General features: G+C 46.3%; 1 protein-coding gene across 11 annotated transcripts in view; it reads left to right on the top strand.

The window, feature by feature from the left end:
- Positions 1-989: 989 nt before the first annotated feature.
- Aak1 (AP2 associated kinase 1) overlaps positions 990-11,318 on the top strand; it is a 151,697-nt gene continuing 141,368 nt past the window's right edge. For 9 of the 11 annotated variants that reach the window (XR_008721354.1, XM_055617674.1, XM_055617670.1 and 6 more), the window contains exon 1: positions 1,133-1,681. Coding sequence is in view for 10 of the 11 variants with exons in the window: in XM_055617674.1 (XP_055473649.1) it covers positions 1,519-1,681 (163 nt within the window). In the remaining variant the exon portion in view is untranslated. The other 2 variants (XM_055617668.1, XM_055617669.1) reach the window with 2 other exon arrangements.

Below are 11,318 nucleotides of genomic sequence, written 5' to 3'. Positions count from 1 at the left end.
GTCAGCATTTGACAGGTGCCAATCACACAACCCTGCACCCTATCCGCACCCAGGCTATACCAAGCGAACCCTGCATCTTCTAGTGGAAGAGTCTCGAAGAGAAAACAGGAGGTATATCTAAAGTTGCCGCGTGAATGTGTCTGGTGAGGACCAGGCAGGTCTGGGTCATCTGAGAGCCATGGATTGGGGGTGGAGCCCTAGGACGGGCCTTACTCTGGTCCCTATAACCTTAAAGCTCTGGGCCTCCGGCAGCTCCTTCTCCGACCCGCGGGCTTCTCAGGGGTTCTCATCGTGGTCGGGGGCGGGAAGACACCTGCTTTGCTTCCTTCATCAACGAAGATCCGCTCGGCTCCCCGCTGACACCATACCGTCCACCCCCACCACAGCCCCAGCTTTCAGTACCTCCGTGACGAAGGGGAACTCCCAAGCCCAACTAGGGGCGAGACGGTTAAGCCGCGTCCTTCAGGTGTCAGTCCGGACTCGTGTGAAACCACAATTCCCAGAGTGCCTCGGTCCATGAGGCAAGGCCACAGATAAATTGGCTCCAGAGAGTGGAACGTACAACTGGGAAACCAGTCTCTGGAGCCTTTACCGGATGTGTTTAAATGCCCGAAACCCCACTCCTGCACAACCCGACCATTACCTCCAAGCCCTGGAGACCGCGTCCGAAGGTGCGCCCGCTCCCGAGGCATTTTGGGAATTGTAGTCCAGATGCCAGGTTGCACCGAACTACCGTTCCCAGAGTGCTCGACGGCCAGGCGATAGCAACGTTCTCTTCCAAGTATCTCTTCCCCGAGTTCCTCTTCTCTGGTCCCCTTCTTGCCATCGACTTCTTTCGCTCTGTGGCTACAGCTGGTGTCCCAGGGACTGCCCTGAGTAGGGGCAGCGCTGCCCTGAGAAGCACTTCCGGTGTCAGGTCACTTCCGGGTGGGTGGTCGGAGCCGACGGGCGCGCGCGCGGGGGAGGGGCGGGCTCAGCGCGGCGCTCGGGGATCAGCTGGCGGGCGGGCGCCGAAGCGGCCCCGGCTCTGCGGCAGCGCCGCCTCCTCCGCGTCGCAGGCCGGCGGCCGTGGCCATGTCGCGGGGCTGGTAGCTGGGCTCGCCGCCGAGCCGCCGCTAGTGGGTGTCCGGGGCCCGGGGCGGGGGTCCGGGCTGGTAGCCGGTGCGTTTCCAGGGTTTTCCTGAAGAAAATGCACGCAGCGTTTCCACTAGATGACGGCCTTTGCTTCCCCTAGGACCCGGCAGTTGGGTTGTGGAGTGTGTTACTGATTCATCCTCTCTCTGCCTCTGTCATCACAGGTTTAAACTTAAACGATCGCTCTCGGAGGAGGAGGGGACCCGCCGCGCGATTGACAGTATATTCCTGCAGGCGCCGTCCCTCCGCTCCCACCCCGCGGCCGGATTCCCGTGTCTCTGCTCCGGGCTGAAACCCGAGAAGAAATCCTTAAATCTCTTTCTTTACAACAAATACGAATCGAGAAATCATCGGCGTTTTGCCTTGGCGTTTCCTATTGGAAAGATGAAGAAGTTTTTCGACTCCAGGCGGGAGCAGGGCAGCTCTGGCCTGGGTTCAGGCTCCAGCGGAGGAGGGGGCAGCAGCTCAGGCCTGGGCAGCGGCTACATCGGAAGGGTCTTCGGCATCGGGAGGCAGCAGGTCACCGTGGACGAGGTGCTGGCGGAAGGTACGTTGGGAAGCCAGTGCGCGGTGAATTCGGGTGCTGATGTGGCAGAACTCTGGTTTCTGCTTGTATGAATGGGTTTTGACCAACTGACCCTCCCTTCCCCCCTGCACTTTCCCTGTGAGTCATTGTCCTTGAGAGATTTAAAACTCAGACTGGGAATTGACAGGGCTTGGGGGGCGGTATTGCCCAAGTAGTTTATCTCAGTGGCCTTTTATTTTAAGAGTGGGGGGTTGCGTGGAGAGACCTCCTCTTTTGACTGAATTATGCAGATCAGATGGGAAAAATGTATGTGTGGAGTACAAACGACATCAAATGCAGGATGGTGGTCTTGCCATTTCCCTGAAACTTTAGATTCTGATTCGGAGGCTGAAGGGTGAGGATGGGGAGAGATCTTAAAAGGAGAGAGGGGTTTCCTCTCACCCAACTTTCCCATTTCTGTAAGTAGATATCCAAAGAGGATTTTTCTGGGGCTGGGAATGCATTTTTTTGGGGTATGTGTTTGTGTTTGTGTGCGTGTGCGTGTGCGTGTGTGTGTGTGTGTGTGTTTTAGATAGGTTTGTTTCTTCACCCATCTGTAATGAGGTTCCCAGGATGTAGCTAAGATAAAATCATAAGAAGTGAATGAGATTGTTTTGAACTCGGTCGCCTAGGCCCCCTTTCTCCTGTCTTAGTTTCTATTAAGAATTACTCAAGAGTGGCTCTGGTTTAGTTTTCTCTCAGCTGGAGAGGGTGCTGTGTGGATTCTCTAGGTCTGTGTTCATCTGTCTATCTTTTCTCATGCAGATACATATTTTTATGCTTCGGGCTTTAGGGAAATCTTTTGAGTGTCCCTTTGGTAACCTTAACCTCGACCTTCATAATTATGCCAGACTGATACTTTTCACAGCTCATTGCCTGCTTAGTGTGCTTTTATTTTTAATAAAAACAGCAATTTCCTTGGCATGAAGCAATTCAAACTAATTGGGTAGGGCCAGCCTGCTGTAGGTTGTGTTACGGACTGCCAAGGGTTGGGTATGAGGGAGGCCTCAGTGAAGGCAACATGGTGGCAGGCAATAGTTTATTAGCTAGGGAAGAAAGAACTCAAAGGGAGGCTTTTGCAAGCTGTGGTTGAAGCGAGGATCCCTACCTGGGCCTAGGAAATGCCTGTCATGGTGAGTGTTGTAGGGTGGTGGTGGGTGGAAAGAGGGAGAAGCAGTGTTTGACTCAGTTTGTGTGCGCACTGGATTCTGCAGGGCCCAGTTTCTGAGGCTAGGATTGATGCTTACCTTAAAAAGCACGGTTTTGAAGAGCTGTCTGATAATTCGTTTTCTTGTGGAATTACTGCGTTTTTTTCATTCTTAGCACTGCTCCAAGTGGACTTAACCTGGGCCTGAGTCACCATCCTTTCTGGACCTTTCCTTGAGGACTCCGGTGCAGGGTGGGAGATGCTCCTGTGTCTGCTGCCAGATCTGTACCTTGGAATCTGAGCTCACTCTTATCCTGTAGCCAAAGTCCTTGACTGCAGTGGGTGGAGTGAGAGTGAGCCCAGGAGGATGAGGGGCACAGCGCTCTCTCCTCCCCTCCAGTGGCCTCTGCGGCCTCGGAGCCCAGGAGGATGAGGGGCACAGCGCTCTCTCCTCCCCTCCAGTGGCCTCTGCGGCCTCGGAGCCCAGGAGGATGAGGGGCACAGGGCTCTCCTCCCTCCAATGGCCTCTCGGAGCCCAGGAGCATTTTTTCCAACTAGGATGTTGCTTCCGTATGTGTTGCCCTAAGATTTGCCTATTCTCTGAGTCTTGGAAGAGTGATGGGAAAGAGAAAACAAAATTGGCCTTTGTTTTCTAGGCTGCCCTGGAATTCATCCTAAGAGCTGCACATTGTGCATTTTGATATTTTAAAAAGTAGAATTTAGGGCTTGTGACTAGTGCATTCATTCATTTACTCATTCAACCAATGGTCACAGAGTGTTTATGATGTGGTGGGTTTCTGTCCTAGGCTCTGGGGACATGATGCTAAACTAGACGATAAAGTATCAGCTGTTTTAAGACATGGAAAATGGACAGTTAGTGATAGGGTCATTAGTGTCACCATGAAAGGAAGGTAGGCTTCTTGGTGGTAGAGAGCCAAGAACCATTTTATGGAATGAGCCAGTGTGGTGGGCTGTGCATGAGAGTAGCATTGAAAATTTAGTCTGGCAAATTCTTTGGCTGTGATAGAGCTTGAATTGTGGCCTTTGAAGTACATGGATATGTAGGAGTCAGTATTTATGCGGCACCTACTGAATTCAAAGACACTACTAAGTCTTGAAAGGAATGAGAGATCCAAACTCTTGATGCCTGCCTTTATTTTAACCAGGCAGTAAATTCCCTCGAGGTGCTTTGATCACATTGGCCTTGTGCACAGTAGCCAGATGGCTCTACCCTGAGCTACGTCTCTAGCCCTGATATGTGCCTTTAGGGAACTAGTCAATGTAGAAAGAAAAGAAACACATTTTCACGAAAAGTAGTGTGCTTGTGGGCACTGATTGTATAGTCAGATAGATTTAGGTCCCATTTTGGATCTGTTTTTGTTTTTAAACATTTTTATATAGTGTGTGTGCATGCAGAAGCATGCCTGTAGAGGTCGGAGGACAACTCTCAGGAGCTGGTTCTTTCCTTCCACCATGTGAGTCCTGAGGATCGAATTGGGTCTTTGGGCTTGGTAGCAGATACCTTTGCCCTCTGAGCTGTCTCACCATTTCCTGGCTCTGTTTTTTTTTCAAAAATATGTTTATTATTACTACTGCTACTACTATTGTTGAGTATGCATGTTGCACGCATGTGCTTGCGCGTGTGTGTGCCATAGTATGTATAGTAGTCAGAGGGCAGCCTTGTGACGTTAGTTCTTTTCTACCTCTACATGGGTTTTGGGGCTAGAACTTAAATTGCCAGGCTTTTGTGACAATGGTTCTTACTTGTTGAGCCATTTTGCTGGCCCTGTGGCTTTTTAAAAAAATTATCTATCTATCTATCTATCTATCTATCTATCTATCTATCTATCTATCTATCTATATTTTATGTGTTTTGTGTTTTACCTGCATGGATGATTGTATGCGGGTGTCAAATCACTTAGAGCTGGATTATAAACAGTTGTGAGATGCCATGTGGGTGTTGGGAATTGAACCCAGCTCCTCTGGAAGAACAGCCAGTGCTCTTAACCACTGAGCCATCTCTCTAGCCCCCATCTTTTCTCTTTCTTTCTTTCTTTCTTTCTTTCTTTCTTTCTTTCTTTCTTTCCTTCCTTCCTTCCTTCTTTCTCTCTTTCTCTCTCTCTCTCTCAGGTATTCCACAGGAGAACATGTTATAAATGAAGACCTCACACCCCACTCCATAGATTGCAGTTTTGGAAGTTTAACTAGTTTTGAGGAGGTTCTGATGTAAGCGTAAGTCTATGTTCCATTGCCCTGTGGGGTGATGTTGAGGATTTAGTATGATAATAATATATATAAATGATTTATCACTTTCAAAGTGATAAGTTCAATAAATGGTAGCTATTATTTAACCAGTAACATTGTATGAGGAGTTAAAGGTGAGTGGGGACCAGGGTGAAGGCTAGTGTGGCTGGGACAAGCTAAAGCAATCTTCTTGTTCATGTTGGGCTGAGTCAGGTTCTTTGCAGTGTTGTTTGGGTGGCAGTGCCTCTTCCCTAGTCCCTCTCCTCTTGAGTTCTCAGATTCCGACCTGTCCACCAGTCCGAACCAGAGTTGATCAAGGATAATGAGTTATATACCAACTGCCCCAGCAGTGGCCAGGCTGTCTTGGTGGTGACAGTGGGAGTTGTCAGACACAGACCCGATTACCACCACATCCTGTTCACAGTTTCCTTTTCTGCATGTGGGTACTGGTTTGTGTTTCATAGTAAGGGACTGTAGGGACTCGGGAATCAGGTGCTGGGGAAGAGGGGAGTGCTGGGCTGCCAGCCCCAGCAGCGGCCTTGCTACACTAGCCCTGACTCGTCCCAGAGGAACTTGGTGAGCCTCTCAGCCATGAGTTAGAGGGATATGGCCGTCTCTAGACTGAGTGCTTTCTTAGAGAGGATTCCTATGTGAGACAATAAACCACGTCTGCGTTATAGGCATGTGATGTCAAGGGAAGATTTGGCTTAAGCATCTAGAATGAGATCATTGGGAAAATTAGAACATTGCTTAGAAGTGGTACTTTTGTCATGTTCCCTGGCTCTATAAGCCTTATATCTAAACTTTAGACAGTAAATAAATATTGAATACTTGCTGTGCCTGGGGCAGCATTCCAGAGATGTATCAGTTCTGCAGAAGGTGGACTAGCAGGCTCCACAGAACCTTCTTACCTGCACAGAAAGAATCCAGGTCTGGGGCTGGTGATAACCCAGACTATCAGAAAGCTTTTCTACTTCCGCCTATCTGCAGAGCAAGACAGGAAGGCTTGTGTGCACCCCAACCCGGCTCATACATAGCACAGCTTAAGTGTCTTGGTAGTACATGTGTGCATTCTTTTGGTGAGCCATTTCTCTGTGCTTCCCAGGGGCAGGTACTGCATTAGGTTCTAGAAAAAAGCTGGATGGATCATGGACTGAGACCAAGTAACCATGGAATAAATGTCCTGTTGTTCAGAGGTCATAGGGGTGGTTTGAACAGGAACGGCAGTAACCGGTCAAGTGTTCCAGCCCTGTTACCCGAGGCCTCCCAGCCAGAGGGGATGGCATGTGCAAAAACATGGAGTGCTGAAATGGAGGACGAGTCTCAGGAATACTGAGCAGGGTTATGTCACTGCTACAAGTTTCCCTTCCAGGCTCGAGGAAAGGAAGCCCAGGGGGTGTGTACTTGGAGGTGGGCTAGAATGAGACGCATATATTTGCTTCCCAATATATATTTGGATGTGTTTGCTGCTCACCTCCTTTAGTGGCTCTGTGCTTTTTGAAGAGTTGTCAAGAGGCTACAAGTATGTTCTTGCTCCCCTACTGTGCCCTGTGCTAAGGCAACAGTAAGATGTGTGCAAGGGATGTTTCAGAAGTGTCGTAAGAGGGAAGAAGTCATGCAGAAGCAGGTGTGTGTGTGTGTTACAAGGAGTGAGCAAGTTTACCAATGATAAGAGAAGAATGCACAGGGCAGGTAGGATGTTTGACTAGAGCAGGTGAGAAAGGGAAGAAATTGTTCATGGGGACCCTGGAGGTTAATTAGATGCTCCTGAGTCCCTCTTTTGACGCAGGTACCACTTTGATCCCTCCTACTTCAGATGACTTTGCCTGCTGGGAAGTCTGGGTTTTACAGGCGATGCAGATTTTCAGGGGGTGGTATGTGAATGGTGTCTTCCTGGTTTTAGGCAGGCTGACGCTTATAGCTTTGCTAAATATAGTCAAATCCAGAACTCAGAAATGAAGTCCAGAATTCACAGTTGCTACGGTCAGAGCTTGACTTTCTGACAAAGTCAAGCTCATTTAATGAGAGATGAAGCAAGAACACATGGGTTTCAAGTGGGAAAAGATGTGGGGAGACATTTACTCTACCCCAGTAGCTAAAATGGTAGATGGCTTAATAAACAGTAAAACAATTGAAAATGTATTTTAACGTGTAGTACTTAAAAGTTGACACTTTAGAAAAGGGACCAGTACCAAAGCCCACCTCTGTGTGGTACTAGAACAGGTGCCTTCTGAGCCTGCCTAGGAGGCCCTCCAGCCAGTGAAGGAGGAGCTGCTCGCTGCAGTCTCCCTTTCTGAGCTGAGTTCTGAACTGATGATGGTGTGACCTGGAGATGCGTACCCAGTGAGTGTTGCTGAGCAGATGCTGTGTGCCAGTGTCTGCCTTTAGAACTCACAGTCATCATCTTGAGACATGGGAGAAATCGCTGTGCATGTTGAAATGGAGGCTGTGAAAGGGTGAGAGCAGTAATCTTGTGACGGGTGAGTAGCCAGGAAAAGCTAAACAGTGACATTTAAGGTATGCCTTGAAAAATGAAAACTTCCAGATGGACAAGATCAGGCAACTGTTCTAGGCAGAGGGGATAACATGGGCAGAGATGAGCTGTTTCGAGATTGAGGTAGTAATGTAATTGTGGCCTATGGTTGTGCTGTCCACTAAAGTATCTTCAACTGAAGATAGCTGTCTAAATTATCCAAAATTAAACAAAATAACAATTTTACATTTTAGACACACCAGCTAAATACTCAAAAGCCACATGTATGTGACTACTGCTTACAGTTGTAGACAGGACCATAAGTCTAGTTTTCATCATAGAAAGTTCTGTTGTGGTGTAGGTTTAGGTCAGTGGTCTCTAAAGCTGTGGGGAGAACAGCACTATTATGGTAAGAGTATACCAGGCCCTCATCTGGTGACTTGTGTGTAAGTCTTCTTATGTCCCGCTGTCCTTTGCTACTGTCTGAAAGTATGGCGTATACTTAAGGTGCGATTCATCGTCAGTGCATGCAACCCATTTCTAAATGATGGCAAGGTTTTGGGGAGCTTTGTCATAAGCCACGGCTGTTGTTTTGTATTGTACCTGATGGAGGGTACAGCAGAGGGAAGTGGTGGTGTTTGATGCTCTTGCTCATCTAATGCCTGCACTGCCTTATTCCAACAGTTCTTTTCCAGAAATCTCGTTAAGCCTCTTTGTTTTATGAGGGTTAATTCATTTAAAACAACGTGATTAGTAAATCTACTTAGCCAAGCCCACATGGAGCACATATCTCTCAGTGGGTGAAGGGCTGCCACCACTAGCCTTATAGTGTGGGACACAGGAGTGAATGAATGGAGCACTGGTTTTAGGCACTAGTCATTATATATTAATAAAGATGTTTTACAAATCTTAGTTTTTCTGGTTCTTTGTTTCATTTTTGTTTTGGAAAGTCTCTTGTAGTGAAGGATGGCTGTGAGCTTGTTAAGTAGCTCAGGACGACCTAGAACTCCTGATCATCCTGTTCACTTTCTCAGTGCTCTGGGGTAATGAGAGTTGTACTGCCAGGCCCGGGGCTTTTTGGTTGGTTTTCTTCCATTTTAGATTGTTGTAAAAGCATACCTAGCAGGCAGGGCGTTGTCTCACGTCTTTAATGCCAGCATTGGGAGGCAGAGAAAAGCAGATCCCTGTGAGTTTTAGGCCAGCCTAGTCTACATAATGAGTTCTAGGCAGCCAGAGCTACACACTGAGACCCTGTCTCAAAAAACAAAACAAGTAAAAAATAAAAAGTATACCAGCAAATTCTGCCCTCAAAACTATTTGAGTACATGGTTGGCATTTACTGCCTTTATAAATTATAGCCACCGTACCATCTTCCTCCTTAATGCCTTTGCCTGTAAAACTGAACTTGTGTATTTAACTCCTTTTCTCTACTCTCTGGTAGCCACCACTCCTGTCTCTATTACTTGCCTTTTTGTGACTAGTTTATTCACTTAGCATAATGTCTTCAAGATTCATTCATATTGTACCTTATTCTTTATTTTTTAAGGCTCAATAATATTCTGTTGTTCATACATTTCAGATTTTACTTGCTTATTTGCTGGTGAATTGTTTCCACCTTTTAGCTATAGTGAAGTTATGAACATGGATGTGTTTTTCTTTAAGGGACGGCTTTGAATTATTTTGGGATATACACATAGAACTTCTGGGTGCTAGGGGAATTTTATTAAAACTTTTAATTTAGTGTTGGGGTGGTTGTGCACACATCTCAATGTACATGTGGAAGTAAAAGGCCATCTTGTAGGAGTTGTTTTTCTTTGCCCACCACATGGCATCAAGGATTGAACTCAGGTTGTCAGGCTTGGCGGCAAGTATGGTTACCTGCCGAGCTTTGGGCCTTCGCTGGTTCTCCTATCAGTTCTTTGAGGGATGTTGTGTTCTGTAGAAACCCTGTCAGCCTTACCCGCTGTCAACAGTGCACAAGAATCTTAGCTCCTCCTTTGATGGTTTTTATCTTAAAGATTTATTTTTATTTCTGTGTATGTGTGTGTTTCTGTGAAGGCATGCCATGGGTATGTGGTGCTGGTGGAGTTATAGTTTAGGCAGTTGTGAGCCATTTGACATGGGTGCTGGGAACTGAGCTCTAGTCCTCTACAAAAGCAAGCATTCTTAACTGCTGAGCCATCTCTCCAGCCCCAGCTTTTGCTTTTGGTTTTGTTTTGGTCAAAGTCTCATGTAGCCCAGGCTGGCCTTGAATGTAGCTAATAATGACTCCTGATTCTACTTCCTCAATTCCCTTGTTCTTGGTTTATGGGCATTCCTCACCTCACTGGTTAATTATTATTGTTTTGTTTGTGAGACAGGGTTTCTCTTTGTAGTCCTGGCTGTCTTGGACTTGCTTTGTAGACCAGGCTGGCCTTGATCTCACAGAGATCTGTCTGCCTCTGCCTCCCTGAGTGCTGAGACTATGGGCGTGCACCACTGTACCTGGCTTTATTTTTGTCTTATTTATTTACTTATTTAGTTTTAGTTTTTCTGAGACAAGGTTTCACTTATGGCTCTTTTAGCCCTGGAACTCATTATATAGTCCAGGCTGACCTCGAACTTACAGGTAGACTCAGAGTGATATGCTAACCTTGGCCTTCCAGAACTGGGATTACAGGCATGTGCCAGTATGCATTATAGTTATTTTAGAGACAGGGTAGCCCAAGTTGACCTTGAACTCTCCCTTGTCTCTGAGAGCTGGGCGTACAGGCTTGTGCCACCAGGCCTGGCTTTATTTTCTGTTTGCAGTGATGACTGACTTAATGGGTGGTGTTATATGTGTCTCATCATAGTTTTGATTTGCATTTCCTAAATGATTAGTCATGTTGAGCATTTTCATGTGCTTATTATCTGTTTGTGTATCTTTTTGAAGGAATGTCTATTTAAGTCCTTTGCTCATTTTTTAATCAATTGTTTACTTATTTGTCCAAAGCTTAGGAATTCTTGCATTCTGGATATTAACTTTTTCAAGTAGAAGACTTGCAGATATTTTCTGTAGTTTTGGGGTTGCCTTTTTCTTGAAAATCTTATTTTCTGTGATGAGAATAAATATAAATAAAGGTGTACTTTTCCTTTCTGTACCTCAATGGTTGTCTTGGATATACTATTCGAAGAGCACTGCTCTAAAGTACTGCTCCTCAGTCATTTTTATTCCTCAGGAGATGGAAAATACTTGCCTCCACTTTGCAGAGAGAAGACTAGAACATATCAAACGTGCTGAACTAGAGGTGTTACTTAAGCAGGGTTCCTCAAAGGATGATTCCAGAAAAAGCTATGGATATGCAGCTTTTATGTTTCAGTCCTCAGTCATCTCTCCCCTTCAACCCTTCCAGAATTTAGAGGCTGAAATGGATAGTGTTTAGTAGTCCCTTGTTTCTGGGGCGTTAATAATGTTATTTCTGTTAGAATGGCAGAAACTAAATCTTCCCGGCTCCTCTGTTGGGTGTGACAGCTCAATGTGTCTGAGCTGCTCAGTAAGCCTTGCTGGTGTGCTCTTTTGCTCACTCTTCCAACATCTCTAAGGAGAGCTGAGAACTGCACCTGGAATGGTTAAATGACTATCCTAAAGCTACACTGACAAAGAACCTGACCCAGGGCTACTATAGCTGTAAATGAAGACTCTTTCCAGAAAATTTTCCTTTCTATTATATTAATATCCTTTTCTGTTTTTATTTTATTTTATTTTATTTTATTTTATTTTATTTTATTTTATT

Source organism: Psammomys obesus, unplaced genomic scaffold (assembly GCF_907164565.1).
Source record: "Psammomys obesus unplaced genomic scaffold, mPsaObe1.curated_primary_1811, whole genome shotgun sequence".
Taxonomy (NCBI): domain Eukaryota; kingdom Metazoa; phylum Chordata; class Mammalia; order Rodentia; family Muridae; genus Psammomys; species Psammomys obesus.
Note: the sequence above shows the minus strand (reverse complement) of the source record. Positions and strands in the feature narration are given on the sequence as shown.